Consider the following 18,246-nt stretch of genomic DNA (forward strand, 5'->3'; position numbering starts at 1 on the left):
GTTTAATTTTTTTCGTGGTTAATAAATATCACTAACTGAAGGCAAAGTTCTTTATGGATTCTGTTTTTCTTTTGGATATTCTGGAAGAGGTCTGCTGGTTCCTGTTGGTCATAATACTGAGAGCCCTTCCCTTTCAGTGACGCCAGTATTGTCATTTGTTAGTTTGGATTATTTAGCCAGCATAAGGTCATGCTATAATTTTCATCTAGCTACGATTTCAAACAAAGGTGAGTTTTGTCTGGTGTTATTTATATTCATGACTTTACTGAGGTTGAAAAGTCTCTTTGCTGTAAAGCTAGCATGATAAGCTAGCATGTGGAAATGGACTTGGTTGCTATTTTAGATAATTGATGAGAAGAAGCATTTGCAGCTTTTTTTTCCCTGAATTCAGTTTTCTTTGTGTTAACTTGTATTAAATGTTCTTGTTGCTTAGCAGCTTCTACAATTACTTGTAAAAAAATTAGGAGTGGAAGCACTTATTTCAAGATTTCTCTGTAATAATTTGTTGGAGTGTATCTTCCAGGGGTTTAAGACAGAGCTTTTGTCTGAATCAGTCTAATAACTTGCAGTAGTTAAGAAACTAAACAGAAACAGGAAAATGTCAGTGCAGCATTGTGCAGTGGCATCTTTTTAATTCTTTATGGTTACCGTTCTCATTAGGTGCTAACACTGTTATTATATGTGCTATTTATACTTTTAAAGAGATGCAAACAACAGTTCAAAAAGGAAAGCATGCTAACAAATGCTATATGCAACTTCTCCTCCCTTGATAAACGCACTTAGTAAAATTTCTTTTTCAGAATGCTAATTAGTTTGCTTACTAGAAATGTGTTCTGAGGGGGGACTAAGAAAGGCCGTGTTGATGTATTCCTTCAGTGCTTAATTTTTTCCTTTGCTTTAAATTGCTTGAGTCTGCCTTTTTCCCCTCTGTAAATTTCTTTCCAGACAGGTTTCTACTGTCTGCAATACCACCTCCAAGTGAAGCTCTAGAAGGGACTGGAGATTAAAAATAATAATAATAATTTTCACAGAATTGTAGGGGTTGGAAGGGAGCTGCAGAGCTCACGGAGTCCAACCCCCTGCCCAAGCAGTTGGTAACACAAGGTCGGCAAAGGTCGCACAGGTCGGCATCCAGGCAGGTCTTGAACATCTGCAGAGCAGGAGACTCCCCCACCTCCCTGGGCAGCCTGTTCCAGTGCTCCTCACCTCACTGTACAGCTGTTCCTTCGCACATTGGTGCAGAACTTCCTGTGCTGCAGTTTCTGGCCGTTTCCCTTTGTCCTGTCTCCACTCACCACTGAAAAGAGTCCAGCCTCGCCATTCTGCCCCCCACACCTTAGATACTGATAGACCTGGATCAGGTCCCCTCTCGGTCTTTATTTTGGAGCTTTACATAAGATTGCAAGGATAAATGATGCAAATGAGAGTCACTGAGGAAGCTGTGGCCTTGGGACCATCACTTTCACATAATGCAACAATGGAATCATTACTGTAACTTATTCCTGCCTGTTCAAGTCTTAAATATTTTGCTTCCTGAATTATAAGAGCAGTCACTCTCCAATGGACTTCCTGTGCTAAGAAAGGGTTACAGTTCTGGGGAGAAAACTGGAGCAGCAAGAGCATCCTGTGGAATCTAATGCTTCTCAGTAGAAGTGTCTGTGAGGGCTGTTCTGACTAACCATAAAGGGAGATGTGGAAGAAACTTTGTAATATGTGTATTTTAATGTTTTGTAATAGTTTTGTCTTTTGAAGTACCTGGATCCTCCTGGTTATTGTGAAAGCAAACATGGTAGTGGTAGAAGTTTGAGCAAATAGAGATACAGATAAAGGTGATCCTTTTATATCATTTTCCTTCCCGTTTTGTTTCCCCAAAACAGTTGAAGTAATTTCGAATCAAATCACTGTGATGCTGTATCCTTCCCCTGAAAAGTGAAATGATGAGGTGTTGAAATAGATGAAGAAAATTGATTTAATAGAAAGATTGATGAAAAGTGGGACCTAATTAACACAAAGAAGTTTCTCCTCTGCTTTTTTTCAAGTAAAATGGAGCATCCTTACTCTCATCCTTTTTCTATGCAGATTTAAACACAGAAGCTGAGCATTATATGACTTCACAATTTGGGTATTCTTCCTGTAAATCAACAAGGAGTGTTGAGATACAGCCTGGATGTGTTGTGACAGTTGTTTGGGACAAAAAGCTCTTCTGAGGCTCTCTCTTAAGAGGGCTGGGGAAAAAAAAAAAGGCTAGAAACAAATTATCCAGTGGCTCTCAGTTTTATTAAATAAGCAGGTTTTATATAGGTAAATATGAAGTATAACATTTCATGTGTATTAAATAGCTGTGCAAACCTTCTACACAGAGCAGGGAGGGTACAGGTAATAGACTGTATTAGTTTTGGATTCCTCTCAATAATTTTAGTATGTTTACAATCTTCAAAATACCAAAGACCAAAATCATAGAGACTATATAATGGATCTTCAAAGGCTAAGCAAACACTGGCATGAGAGTAATTGAAGTAACAGCAAACCTGTATTTTTTCCTGTTTAAGTACTGCAAGGAACACCATTGCACTCCTATGGCTCTGTCACACAGCCTCCTGGGGGGGGGGTGCATAAAAGCTGCATTGATGCTGAATGCTGAACCGTAGTGCTAATAATGACAGATCTCATGATCTGGCTAATAGGAGTCTGGTGCTACCAATGTTTCACGTTAACTTTTGGCAAGTCAAGAAAAAGCAGTATTTCTGTGGGGCAAATGGGTACAGAAATGAAGCTCATACCTTCTTTTTGGCATGGAATTTTTAGAATGACTGCACTCAAAACGTGTTCCCTTGAATGTTCCTGATAGTAGCTTGGTGGACATCACAGGTATGCATGCATACCGCTAACCAACCAAGTTTTAAACAGGCTTATCAGCTCACATTTATTCTTTGCAGGTTCTGGCTTTACCAGTAAGAATTCCAAAATGCCAAAATTCAGAGTATCTGTTCCTAAACAGATACTTTGTTTTTTGTTGTATTTAATGAGGATTCTTCTGCTTGGCCTAAGCAACCATATGCCCACTTAATATTTTTTAAGAGTTTAAATTTAAAAGATTTTTACAAAAAGCTAAACAGACTCATGCTAGTGAATGATATCCATGCAGCAGCATCTAGAGCGTTTGCACACTTACTACAGTGTTTTTTAAATACCACATATTGGCTTAACATCCATTTTTCACTCATTTTGTCATTGAGACTTACATTATATTTGGGTCAACCAAAATAACCCAAAGAGATTTATAAAATTTTACAACAATTAAACAGTAACGTTTAATTCTACAAACGGATAAAGCTCACTACTGTAGCTCAATAAGACAACAACAGGACTAACAGTAGTCAAATGTTCTATATGTACAACTTAATATATTACTAACATGTAATTATTACAAAAACACACAAAATTAGGCTGACTTCCAATAAAGCATTTGAGTTTTGAATCAAGAATTTAACATTATGCACTCTTAAGTGATAAATTATGTGAAAGTAATACAGCTGAAGACTAAAGATCAGTTATTCAGAATGCCTAGAGTAAGCACTGGCTCTGCTGATGTATGCTGTTTCCTTGCAAGATTTCATCTTAGCGCTTTTTTCTTTCTGCAGTTCCTCAGCTAGAATCTTTTGGATTTTATTAAAATATAGTTTCTAGAACTGCTTACTTACAGTTTTAAAAACATCTAAATACCATGCTCTCAGAGCATTTATACAGAGTCTTATATTTACAATATAGACAGTTATGATCATCTGTTAATAAGATCAACTCTTCCATGTAAGAAGAAATCTAAGCTTTTGCGCTGAAGATTAAGTCAGTGTTTTGAATTGGCTTGTAAACATATCTGAGAACAGATGCAGATATTGGAATTGTCACTTAACTGGGGGGTTAGGAAAGACTACATCACGAATAAAAGCTTCATTTCCTCTAAGGTGGACTAAACAAGCACAACGTTTGCAAATTATTTCCACAAGGCTACACTGCCCATTCAGTAACTCTGCATAGGATGGATGCAAATAGCTTTTTATAAAAAGACAATTAGCTTTCAGAGTGCCTTACAGAAATGGCATGCTGTGTTTGCAGTACCATAGCCTTTCTGTTTGGAATAATTCCTTTTTCTTGTCAGTAAGACAAAGATCGTGAACATAAAAACAAGTCGACGAGTCCTACAAGGATGACTGTCCATAAATCACGCACAGCTTCACACAGTAACTTCTGCTCAGGCTTCTACACATTAAAATATCAAAAACACCCACCAAGCCCTCTTAAGATAGCTTACCTTTATAGTGGGAGAAAAAGGGGACAAACGTGTTTTTACATACAAATATTTAATTCCATGCAAGATGGAAAATGTGAGTGCAAAATAAACTTCATTTTAAGCCTACATAAATTATAAATTAATATGTTTAGAATAAAGCAAGGTCTATAGTAATTATATTGTTACTATTTTAAACACATGCAGATGAGTTAACAGCAACATTTTTACATAAGGTTTAGTGCAAGGATGAATCTGCTTAATAGACTAAAGATAACCATGTAATGCTTTGAGGTGTACACACAGTATCTGTGCACATAATAAACCAGTTCTGAGAAGTTGTCTCGCTCATCTATAAACTATAAGTGCCCATTTTAAATAACAGAAAATCATAATTACTCATGGGCTACTTCTGTGTGACACATGGTGTCACAAACATGGTGGTGAACATGCAATACTGAAGTTAATCTAGAGGTTTATGGGTTGTTAGGTTTTTTGTTTTTTTTGTTTTTTTTTTTGTTTTTTTTTTTTTAAACAGTTTTTATACAATCAAGAAAAAGAGATACAATTTGTATCAACAAACAAAAGGTCATTTCTGGTTATTTGAGGCATTGCTCTCAGCTGCTTAATACCATGCAAGAGAAGAGAATAAGAATTAATTGCAAATTAAAAATCTAAAATGGTGGTTAGTAAGAAATGTTTTTGGATACTGGTCAAGAGTTCAATCTGTTTTCTCCAGTTACTGTAGGTATCCAGAGATTTACTATTAACAGTGACAATAACTGTGACAACTAGTTAAAACATAGTTATTTTTAAACACTGAGTGTAAACTCAAATCACCTTCAAGTTAACTCAAATATGTAATGATGTGGTCATTATATATGTTCCTTGTACCAACAGAAGAATATTTGTCATGTGTGAAATGATGTGGTTATTATCAGTACATTAACTGTCATTGCACCTATAATGGTTTTCTTTGTTGCTTTTGACCTGCAGGAATACGTTTTGCCCATGATAAATAGCCTGAACAATATTGTGAATCAAATCAATCATTTATACAGTAATGCAGATGTGGAAATGATGATGTTTTGTTCCTTAGACAAACAGAGAGTGAGAAAGCAGCATGCAAGCCGTTATCAAAACACCAGAAACAACCCTGACTGCAGCCTCGCATTCCGTGTGTTTCACAGTAAGAAACATTTAGGCAGTGTCACACCTTCTCATGAAGAAACAAAAGGCCATAAACTAGGCCTTCTCAGCTTTCATGAAAAAAACTACAGTAGAAGTCATTAAGTTCTAGCTCGAGACATATCGAGTTAGTAATGGTTCAAAATGGTGAAATATACAATGGAGTCAAAAAAGGGCGTTCAGTCAGTGCAGCTTAAAAAACAAGAAACGCCTCTTTTGGAGACATTTAGCTACAAAGGTTCCCACCCTGAGCAAAATACCAGTTGAGCAAACAATGCCACACAAAATCTTCTCACTTGTTTAAACAGAAATTTTAGAAACGGTCATGAGGCAAATGCACACCTCTGCGTGGATCTGAAGAGCAAAACCAAGCAAGCTTTGCCACAAACCTGAACTGTAGCATCTCTTTTCAAGGAACAGCCACTCCCACTCCTTTCACAGGTTGATCTTCTATGGCCGTTTTGCATGTTAAATGCCATCCTTGCCCACAGAAGGGCTGTAGATACAGATGAGTTTCTGCATTAACTTTCAGTTCCTGCTATTGGAGTCTGAGTAATCCAATTCATACACAACTGACACTTTTCTTTCATCTTTTCTAATCATCTGGAGCAGCAGATGATTCTGAATTCTGAAGAGGGAAGCTACAGTTAAAACATATTTTAGTTTTATCACGCCTTCATATTCCTTAATGTTTTGGTCCTAATTTAATGAAGCATTTGGCTTCTGTTGGACTGGAGTAACAGTAATAAACTCATGGGGAACAGTTTTGAAATTTAAGAAATACCAACAATATTAACATCCAAAAGCTGAAAGAGATTCAGCATCTTACAAATTGAATCATTTTTGTCAAGTTATTTTTCTTCAATATTTGAGGTACCAATAGGCGGCGTCAAATGGCAAAGCTGAAACCCTAGAAGTCATCCGGGATTGTATACAGCATGCTTTGAAAGGCCAATTAGGTATTTATAATCAAATTGAAAGTGTACATTAATACATGCAATATAACTGCTAATAATAATTTTGTATTAAAAGCTTTGAGACACTGAATGTGACATTGTAGTTCTTCATGAACTATCCATGCAGCAAGGTATGCACTTCCTGTAAAATACTATTAAAAATCTCTATTTTTAAAATCTTAAAATTTACAATACAGTCAACTCTTAAATAGTGCCTCAATACATATACAACAACTACTGTGTACAGAAGTTTATCCTACCTTATTAGAAAATATTTACAATAGATTTGCCTACTTCCTTCTTTATATAATTTTTCTACCAGTTCCTATGTGCTGTATAGTCTCATTTATACAAAAGAGGTTATAATATTTCAACGCCCTGTTCTTAATTTGGCAACAATCATAGCTGCCAGCTGTTGTGCATCTGTCATGTGGGGATTCTTTTCCATCACAGAAAGGACAATGCTTGGCGGGAAAATATTGCAGAGATTCTTGTATGTTTGATACTGATGCTCTGGGATAACATGTGGCTCCCGTGGCTCACCGCATATCCCAATCCATGGATTCCTCCACAGCTGCTCCATCTTCTCCGGCATGCTTCTTACCATTACAGGTTCATAACATGGCTGCATGAGGTTGTTACTCAATGGATATGAATGATAAGTGTAAGAGTCTGTTGCACATGGTAACGGATCCCAACTAGCATGCTGCTCTCGACACAGAGGTGGTCTCCTCTGCCTTGTAGGATTACTTTCATAAAGCCGTGAGTCAGAAATACTGTCCATTCTTGTCATGACCAAGGCACGGCTTGATTGTGCAGTTGATGGATGAATATTTTGAGGCACAGGGTATTCTCCTGGACAACTGGACCGTGCTCCGACAACTGGATGCTGGGCATGCAGGCCTAAGTGGGAAACAGACTGTTTGCGAAGGGATTGTTTAGGCTCTTCAGTTCCAAAACTCTGAACTCTATTTAAGGCTTCATGGTAACCATGGGGAAAAGGCTGAAGACGATTTTGCGATGTCAGTCTGTGGATCTTCACATTATCTTCTGGACTGGCATCTGCTACACCCAGATATAAGTCATTGTAAGAGGAATAAGAATCATTACTTGTATGGCTTAAGCAATTGTCAGGACAGGGGCTTGAGTTTCTAGAATACATCCCCTGGTCCATATCAGCCCCGTAATAATCTGTGTTATGCATACTACTTATGCTCAAGTTGGAGAAATCACTGAGTAAGGAATAATAGCCATGGTCCCCTAACGATTCATATTTGGGATACTGGTCAGTGTAACTAACTGAGGTGCCATGGCTGTTGGTGACTAATATTGGAGGATATTGCACACTGGACATGTGTTCCAGTGAGGATTTCTGATGCGTGAACTGTGAGGAACCTGGCACTGGACTGCTTGCAGATCGAGTATTTAATGCACCAGCTGCATGGCTTTTTGGTGGAGGGAGCGTTGGTACACTTAATGCAGAAACCAGAGATGGGACAGAGTTGGCCTCGGACTTCCGGGCTACTGTTAACTTTTCCTCAGGCTCCACAGCTACTGATCTAATGCTTGGATCTGACTGACGCTTTGGGGCAATGCGTTTCACTTCAGAACTGATCTCTCCTTTGGAGCTGGAGGGCCCTGTGCCACACTTAGCCAAGGCTCCCTCACTCATTGTTTTCACAGCAGATAATTTGGCACTTATTCGAAGCTCATCCGCTACTGACCTTTGAGGCTGGTTTGCCCGTTCTGGGTGGTAATATTTACATTTGTGCCCATAGGTGCACTTTTTACCTGTAAGAAAAGTGATTTCAAGTTAAATAAATCAAACATTGATACTACTGCCCGCTACCTTTTTCTTCATACCTTTCACTTTTTCTTAATTGTAACGTTTCTGTATTATCATTGTTAAGAATAATTATATGTGCAGGCATTCACAGACTGCTACTACCTGTAACCAGGTATATCACTGCATCACTTTTGTTCCTACCGTTCATGAGTTCAATACTGACAACATACTCAGTGCTATATAAAACATTCTTAACACAATTTGTGTAGTTATAAATCTCTTTTATTGAATACAAGCCAGAAAAAAAATAGCAAAAAGCTGTGATAGCCTTAATTTTTTGCTATATTATTTTTATTAATATGTGCGTGATGGATATAAAAAAGGATATGGTGCTTGGATGGCTAGTAATGCCAAAATGTTAATTAATTGCTCACTTCACCTACCTTTGAACAGAGCACATCTATATGGCTTCAGCACTTACCATAAGGACACGGTTGTTTTTTATGTTCAGGAATAACTGGCCTTTTCCTTAAGAAATTTTCAAGGCTTGGACCATGGCGTCCTAGAGGATCATCAGGAGGCATAAATCTAATGGGAAAGAAATGAAATTTGAATTTCAGCTTTTACTGAGGGTTCAGAATTGGCAAATTCTCTTAATTTTTGAAGGAAAAAACATACTTATCATTCACAAAAGAATACATTAACAGACGCTCCTCTATGAACTTCTTCCATTCTGGTTTTTCATTTTGAAGATCTCGATAGTTGTCATTTGATACAATTATGCCATCTGAGTCAAAAGCAAGCTTTACTATGAATCGATCATCATAGCAAACTACTCTTCTCCCCTGAACTCTTCGAGATGGGGTGAAAACAAGAATTTTTTCTTTCTCCAATTTCCGTAAGATTTCTTGATCTGCAAAATAAGTTTACTTAAGCAACTTCTTTAAACGTTTGTGAAGAAATACAGCCCATGAAATATTACACTTTTCCTCTTTTCTGAGAAATAATTTTATTATTATGTGCATATATAATCCTCATTTTAAAAAAACGAACAAAAACCTAGAAGGAGAATGACATTTCTGATCTTTCAAAGCACTAAGTAAATATCCTGTATTTAAGCTTCATAACCACTGTACTCCCCTGTAAATATCCATTTTCATGAACAGTTAGAAAAGGAACTGAGCTTGTTTAGCTTGGGAAATCTCATTGTGGCCTTTCAATACTTGGAGCGTATAAAAATGAGGGGGAACAGCTGTTTATGAAGGTGGATAGTGATAGGACAAGGGGGAAGGGTTCTAAAATGAGACAGGCGAGGTTTAGGTTGGATATGAGGAGGAAGTTTTTCACACAGGGTGGTGAGGCACTGGAACAGGTTGCCCAAGGAGGCTGTGGATGCTCCAGCCCTGCAGGCATTCAAGGCCAGGCTGGATGTGGCTCTGGGCAGCCTGGGCTGCTGGTTGGTGACCTGCACACAGCAGGGGGTTGGAACTGATGAGCACTGTGGGCCTTTGCAACCCAGGCCATTCTATGATAACTCAGTTATTACTGCCTTCTTGTTAGCTCGGAGTAAAACCTAAGTACTGCAAATGGGGTCAAAATATATTCTGCTTCTTCAGTATTCAAGATAGCACTAACAAAAGAGTCCCTGGCCAGATACTACTTATTTTCTACTAGCCCAGGAACTAAGAATTATTTTCTGTCTGCTTAACAACATTTGCTAAAATTGTATCTCCTCTTAAGAGTGCTGACATAATCCAGTTATATTTCAAAAAAAGAATTATTTTTTTTTTGCAGATGCAAATACTTAACTGCTCCTCACCAGTGAAGTTGTTTTGTTCTCAGTTGAGTGCATGCAATGCTATGGCCACAGCTTAGCATGTAGTTCTCATTAGAAAAATGACACAGTTCTGTCTTAATGTAACACGCTTATTTACTTGAACCAAAAAGTCAAAGAAAATCTTGACCTATTACCTGTAATTGGTGCATCTGGTCTAGACTGTTCTTTTCTCCATGCAGGTACAAACACGGTGATATCTTTATGTCCTTTTTCCAGAAACCAATCAACAGCTAGTTGAATTCCCCGACAGGAAAATCCTTCTTTATTTCCATGGCTGCAGAAAAAAACAAAAAACAAAAACAAAAAAACCACCAGAAGACTCAGAAACAGCAAACATAAAAGTTTCAACTCTGGGTTTTATTGTTGTTGTTTTTCCTTTTAAAGCTGTCATGATGTAGGTAAATAAGGGAAATAGAATTTATAGAGACCAGACAAATACAAAACAGTTATAGAATAACCCTAATGCAGAAGTGCAGTAGAAATGCTAAGTAATGGCCTGATGCAGTGACGGAGCACCTGGTGGGAAGGAAGAGTCAGCCCAGGGTAGCTCAGGTGTATGCAACATACCTGGGTGACCAGAAGGGCTGGGGCCAGGATTCACCCCTTCCAGACTTTATTTAAGAGCTGGCAGTGGAGGTGGGATATATCTGAAAGCAGCTTTTTTTTTTTTTTTTTTTTTTTTCCCCCCCCTCTCTCCTTCTCTCTTCCCCCCTTCGTTTCTGTGCTAACTGCTGTTGTGTTTAAGCATCTCCCTTACTGTAGCCTGGAATTCTGCTGCTCTGCTGTCATTCTTGCACTTCCCATCACGCTACAAAAATTTTTTTCTACTTTTTCATTTTATTAGCTGATCTATTGAAAAAACTCACCTTCAAAAAATTGAGCTCATCTAAAATAGTGCTATAAAAAAGTTAGCAATAATAAAAATAAATGAACTAGTGAAGCTGACTGTTATGAGGAACAGATGCTTTCAAAACATCTAGATTAAAAAATACTTTATTTCTTTTAGAGAGAAATTACTGTAAAAGTTCTTCAAGCTCTTTCTTCCCTTCTCTAACTAATCAAAAACTTCTTTTATGCAACATACTTAAGTCTTTACAATTGTACAGAATTGAGTGTTTGAAGCAGCTGTATAATACCATTTCCATTCATAAAATGGCATTAAAAGTTTTTGTAAAGAAAAAATAGATATTTGATAGACACTAATTAGAATCAATTATAAATCTTATTTAGTCTACCTTACTGGTTGATTTGTTGAATATGAAACACAATTCTTCAAGTTTATTGTAAATCTTCTCAGAAAACAGTTAAGAAGTGCCTGAATAATATATGAGGACTGTACTGGGAACTGCTGAGCCACAGCCTGAACCACTGTCTGGGCACCTGAGGCAAGGGCTGAGTCAGCTGTGGGAGCACAGGTGCAGGCAATTCAGGTGTGACCAGGAAGGGTGGAGCCTGGCTGCACCTCTCCTGGACCCCACTTAAGGGCTGGCTGACCCTAGGGAAGGATCTTTTTCTAGAGATCTCTCCTGTTTGGAGCTTTCCACTGGAAGCCTAGATCCTCGGATATGGGTGAGCATTTCTTCTTTGATTGTCTCTTTTCCACCACAGTTATCTTTCCAACTATAACACCGGTAAAGTGCTCTCCTAACCATGCTACTTTTTCAACTGTCCATTTGTTAACTGTAGAAAGGACATACAGTAAATATTATGTTCTTAGTATTTATTCTACGTATGTAAGACATATAGATTGCATTATGAATGATTTCATATTTAGATTCAAGCTAACGCTTTCTTTCCCTGAAAAAGAGTGCATGTATTGTTTCCATATGGTGATATTGAGGAAGAAAAAATACTTAGGGGAAAAAAGTAAGGTTGACTCTCTTACTGAAGAAAAAATAATAATCCTCCTTTGTCACACTTTAGTTAGCAACTAAAATTGCTAAAATTAAAATTGCATCTGAAAAGAGCAGACTGGTAAGCCAATGTTATGCTCTTCCATGTGCTTTTCTCAAAGTGTTTTCATTCAGAACTGTCTGCTTCCTCAAGACAACTGCAGTTTTTCGTCAACTATGACACAGCATTGGAGCTGTCCAGTTCAATATTCTCCCTGGGATTTCTATATTAATTTATTCAGATTATTCCATTTGCCACAGAAGGCATTAACTCAATCAGCTCAGTGATGCTGCATTGAGGAGCAGTGTCCTTGCTTTGAAAGAGTGGTTGAGTAGGGCTCCTAGGGAGTGTTCCAGAATGCTATGAAAGCCATGTGACACTTCTTACCAGAAATAATCAAGAGAACGAGCTAGCAGTGAGAAATACAGGAGAGAACTTTCCTACAGGTGCCCCAACATGTGGGAGTAGTCCAAGCAATTGGTGTAATTAAGGAGATTCTTGTAGCTACACAAAACGCTAGGAATGCCTCCCACAGATTAAAGCAACTGGCATTTGTTTGTAGCAGTATCGAGCTGTCATAACCATCCAGAGACAAGCTGTTGGTTCTGTGTAGCATCCCCCAAAAATGTTCAAGAAAAAATCTACACTGAAAGTGGAAGTGTTCTTACATAGGCACCATTAATTATGTTTTTTTTTTTTTTTTTTTTTACCTTAAAGGCTACAATTTGCATGATCAATGCAGCTTTTTTGAAGGCAAAAGCTTTATTATTCTTTCACTTTTCTGGTATTCTCAGCCTATGCAAGAATGCTGAATTATTAAGAGAGTAGCATCTTACTGAAGAGGTCTCTAGCATTATTCTATGGATTATAAATCAAAATTTTACTTATTGGAGAAAAACATCACAGATTACTGGAGTGCAGTGGAATACGTGTTTTACTTGGGCTCGAAACACTGGAGAAAGTAACACTGAAACAGATGAAGCCAGTCAGGTATCTAATACCAGAAGTATAACTAAGGCCTACAGAAAACCAGCATATTCCAAATCCTTGCAACTTAAATTATTAATGCAAAAGCATTGCTAAAGTGATTTTCTGCACCCTTTTTGGATTTCACAGAATATAATATTCTTTTATATTTTCAAGTGCATACATAATTTATTTCATAAACAGAGTATTCACAGGTATGCAGTAATAAGAGTGTACAATTTTTGCCAGCTTCTGTCACACAGTGCTCAGGAGTTATTCAGGCAGTACAGAGACTGAAAATATAACAAACAGTAAAAAAAAGAAAAAAAGAAAAAAAAAAGGGAAAAAAAAAAAAAGGAAAATCAATATTGGTGATGTTGCTTTACAAAAATATCTTTTTGGTTTGTGGTGTAGCTTAATGCTAATAGGCAGACAAGTACTGCAGTTGTTCTCCCACTCACCCTAGTAAGAGGTGCGAGAAAATTAGGTGAGGAAAAAATAAATCCTAGTGGGTCTGAGACAGGAGTTCAATGAAATAAAAGCAAAGGCTGCACAGAAGCAAACGCTTCTCATCAGCATCCAGTGTTCTTCCACTTATTGGGAAGCAGGACCTAAATATATATAGTGGTTGCTTGGGAAGAGAAATGTGTACATAATGAGAATCAGAATCATAGAATGGTCTATGTTGGAAGGGACCTTTAAAGATCATCTAGTCTAACTGTGTTGCCATGAGCAGGGATGTCTCTCATTATATCAGGTTGCATAAAGGCCCATTCAACGTTGAACGCTTTCAGGAATGGGCCATCTGGGCAGCCTGTGCCAGTTTTTCACCAACCTCACAGTGCAGAATTTCTTAATGCCTAATCTAAATCTACTCTAGTTCAGTATAAAACCATTAACCCTTGTCCTATCACTACATATACTTGTTTAAAAAAAAAAAAGTCTGTCTTTCTTATAAACCCACTTTATGCATTGAAAGATCTTCTTGGAGCCTTCTCCAAATTAAACAACTCCAGCTCTCTCGGTCCTTCTTTGTAGAACGGTTGTTCTAGGCCTGCCACTTTGTGGCTCTCCTCTAATGAGCCACTTTAAAGTCCACATCTTTCTTGTGCTGGGGAACTCAGAGCTGAATGCAGTACTCTAGGTGGGCTTTCACAAGGGAGAATCACCCCCCTTGACCTGCTGGACATGCTGCTTTTTATGCAGCCCAGGATACAGTTGGCTTTCTCCTTCTTCCCCAGAGCTTTTATTGCTGAGCATGATGTCATAGTCTGGAATATCTGCTTGGTCTATTTATGTCAGCTGCAACAGTGATGTCCCTTCCTCACCTTTTGCCCACCCTCCGACTACCGGCCAAGGGAGGTGGGGTTGGAGAGATGGCCTTGATGCTGTGCCAGCACTGTTCTGCAACAGTTGAAACACTGGTGTAATATCAATGCTGCTCTAGTTACAAGTGCAAATCACAACATGGCACGGGCTGCTGTGGGGAAAATTAACTCCACCCCTTATAAGACCCAGTACAGATCCATGTTGACCACAGCTTGAGTTGTGTAGACTCAAGTAGCCTTGTGCTTAGGCGCATCTGAATTCACAAGTACCACAGCTGTGAGAGTCGGCAGGCTAAGCTCATGCATAGCCCTGTACTGACATTGCTAAATTGCTTTGACTTCTGAATGGGCTTGATCAGCAGTAGTTCAACTTTTCTCAAGTCCAGCGCGTACCATCAGCATATATTAATGTCATTTTAAACTATTTTTAACTCCCCTGTTCGATTGCCTCTGGACATTAATATTTTTTCAGTATTGCTTAAGGACTTGAATAAAACAAAACACAGCATAGTACAGTTAAATTCCCCAGCACCGATATAGATTTTTCACATCAATATTTTTTGTCATTTTTCTTCTTTTCATATGTTGCAAGAGGGAGACCCACCTCATAGCCACATTGCTTCCATCAATGACAATTGGCCTCAAGTTATCACTGTTATCCACAACTTCATCTTCAAGTGACAATTCAGGGCTTGCTATTTCCTTTGGGCAAGGACCTCTTGGCACCAGAGTATTAGTGGTACTGCTGTTCTGTCCCTCTGATTCACTTTTGTTACCAAGTCTCACAAGTTCTGCCAGAACATCATTGATGAGTGCATCTGCTCCCAGTTTATTCAGTACAGCCTGGATCTGATCTCCTGCATACCCAAGCTTTAAAGCAAAATCCATTTTAGCTTGGTATTCCTTGTCCAAATTTGTTTTGCATTCCTCTAGTTTCAAGTCTTGTGTGATGCTGCTCTGTGAAAAACTTGGGCGATCCAAGCACGGGGAGCGACAGAGTGGCCGATGTGGTTTAGTGGAAGCCTCTTTTTCTCTCCATGGAATATTGCTACAGCTGCTTCGGAAGTACGGTTGCTCAGGTTCGCTTTCTGAGCTCGTCCATTCCTCAGATTCAGCGCTGCATTCCCCAGCATCTTGTTCCACATTTCTCTCTTCTCTGGAGTGCCTCTTCTCCATTTTCAGTTTCCCTACCATAGACCAGGCCGTCATCACGTTCAGCTTCCAGTCAGAGAGCTCAGAACTTTTTCTTCATTTCCAAAGTCACCTGAATTTCGTATTCAATTGCATTGTGTTTGCTAGTTACACAAAGTTGACACAAGACTGGAGCAAATTTGCCTTGCTTGTTATGTTCTGGCATAAACAACACCAACATGAAGATCCTTTAAAGCAAACAAACAAACAAAAGTTTTGTAAAATTCTGCAAAATACTTGACTACAGTAATTTTGTTTACAAGTAAATAGAGTTCTCTCGTCATTTCAATTTCCATGTTAAGATTGATAATGATAAAGCATGTAACTTTCTTGAATCTTTAGTCACAAATTATTTTTCCCTTCCACAATATCTCCACACATGAAAAATTTACTTCCCATTTTATACACTTGCAGCTGTAATTAATTGAATATCTTACTAATATTTTAGATGGGATTTAAAAAATAAGAGTGACCCAAAACTTTCATTAGAAAGCTGTTTTTCGTAGCCTTCTACAGTATGAACAGCCTGTCTGCTTCAGCAACACGGTGTGGAGTTCCTGTATGTACAGACTCTAATACAAACCATTTTAGTCTGTTTCAGAGACGTTTTACTGCCAGAGTTGATAAGTGACACCTCCTTAAGTTTAGTGCAAACTGGCAGCTAGACATGCAAAAAAAAAAAAGTCAATACAAACATGCAGAAGGGTTCTATGCAATGATTATTTTGTGCTTTTCATTTCCTATATCTACTGCACTGAAAATTCTAAAATCAAGGATGGATTCTACTGCATTTTGTCAGAAAGTCAGGATACACACAGTTTCTGTCTTATATCAGAAGTGTTCAAGGAATCCTATTGAGAGGTCTGTCAAAGTAAGCATCAAGGTGACCTATGAAAGGATGAACTAACATAATGGAGCCTTGAAAAACAGATTTTAAAAGCAACAGCAGTGCATGTTTTAGAGAAAATTGTCAATTTGGGCGTTTAGATAAATATAGATAACTAAATAAAATTCATTGAGAAATATGGAGGATAGAAGGAATTTGTAAGTCAGCATTTAAGGCAGAATAGGAGTTCAACTATTTGACAGAAGAGTTGACAAGCTAACCAAAGTAATTAACAAGCGGCCTACTTTCAGAAAGTTTCAAGTCCTGCTTTCCTTTATAAAACAGCAGACTGCGAACGTAGCATTCAATGAGAATAATGAAAAACAATGTAATTGTCATGATGAATCTATTTATTTCAAATCCACTCTCTCTTTTTAACAAATTTTGCTTTTGTTAAAGTCACCTCCTTTAGATGAAGCTCCAGACAAAAACAAGAGAGTGAAAGAGATAAAAAGGCAAACATATCTAATTCTCAAAGAGAACCAACTGTTTTAAAGTTACATCTGTATGAGGAACACGATCCTGGATTTAAACAGCAATCACAACAGAAGCCCCAGTACTGGCACCAGTTCTCAAATATACTTTTGCTTGTTACCTTTGTGTTCTGAAGAATGCTGTGATTGATGTAAGCTCTGGATGTATGAAAAGCTCTCTTGCAAGACTGCTATGAGAATTTTTGTGGCACAAAATAGGCACGACTTTGGCACCAGAATGAAGATGGCCAAACACGTCCTTTCCTAATAGGCTCCCTCACACACCTCACTTGTGTAATCACTTAGTGTAACAAGTAATAAATTCACATCTCTTTCAAGCACCTTTCTCATTTCCTCTCAAGTCTCTTCTATGACCTCAGGCTACAGGCAAGAATCAAAAGTTGACAAAGTTTTTCTCAAAAAATCAACTAAGTATTTGGACTGATTACATATGGAGCTTTATCAAATAGGCTGTATTCAAGTGTGTATGGGAACTGTTGAGTCATGGCCTGAACCACTGACTGATCACCTGAGGCAAGGGCTGAGTCAGCTGCAGGAGCACAGGTGCAGGCAATTCAGCGGTGTGACAGCAAGGGTTGGAGCCTGGCTGCACCTCTCCTGGACCCACTTAAGGGCTGACTGCCATTAGGGAAGAATCTCTTTCTGGGGATTCCTTCCTTTGGAGTTTCTACTCCAGCCTAGGACACGGGTGAGCATTTCATTTATTTTTTGATTGTCTCTTTCCACCAAAATTACTTAACTATAAACCTGCAAAATACCATCCCAACCACACCACTCTTCTAACTGTACGTTTGTTAACTGTACAAAGCGTTTTTAAAATCTTATTTCTAGCTTCCCAAGAAACCAAAATGGCTCTTACTGAGCTACTGCCAAGCTAGAAAACAATAGGAGAAATACTTAGTTAAAGTGCACTGAGGGGGTTACTTTGCTGTGCGGCATTGCTAAATCCAGGATCTTGAAATAATTATTGGACTTTCTTGAGGGGAAGGGAAAGGTGCATCCAGTATAGCTGGAGGGCACCTCTAACGCTGTGGTTGTTGTCCTTTAACTAAAAATTTCACCCAGTAATAAAACAATCTTTCAGAAATCTGAAAGGTTATCCAGTTTCTAAAGTTCTCAATATACTGACTGCACCCTTATGTGCATGCTATGCTATCCACTAAGTGGGAGGATAAACTCAGCATGTAGGACTTATGCTTTCAGATATACTACCAGTCACTTCAGAATCTGCTAAACAAAGAGTTAGAAGCAGAAAAAGTCATCCCACTGAGTTACCATCAAGCATTATCTTTACAGAAATAAATAAGAAGGCTTTAATGGCATCTTGTAACTGGAAGTTTTCTGGTCTGTTGCCATTGTAAAAACAATGTCAAGTCACTAATGCATCTGCTTTAAGTAGCACGTTGGATTAGATGACCTCCTGAAGTCCATTCCAA

The 18,246-nt window shown here is 38.2% G+C and overlaps 1 protein-coding gene across 1 annotated transcript; it reads right to left on the reverse strand.

The window, feature by feature from the left end:
* Positions 1 to 6,799: 6,799 nt before the first annotated feature.
* ZC3H12B (zinc finger CCCH-type containing 12B) lies at positions 6,800 to 15,448 on the reverse strand (the record flags this gene model as incomplete). The annotated part of the gene is made up of 5 exons (XM_079542000.1): positions 6,800 to 8,220; positions 8,697 to 8,803; positions 8,894 to 9,128; positions 10,187 to 10,326; positions 14,844 to 15,448. The coding sequence occupies 5 exons, from the start codon at positions 15,446 to 15,448 to the stop codon at positions 6,800 to 6,802; spliced, it is 2,508 nt and encodes an 835-aa protein (XP_079398126.1).
* Positions 15,449 to 18,246: the final 2,798 nt, after the last annotated feature.

Source organism: Tetrao urogallus (assembly GCF_951394365.1).
Source record: "Tetrao urogallus genome assembly, chromosome: 13".
In the NCBI taxonomy this organism is placed as follows: Eukaryota; Metazoa; Chordata; class Aves; order Galliformes; family Phasianidae; genus Tetrao; species Tetrao urogallus.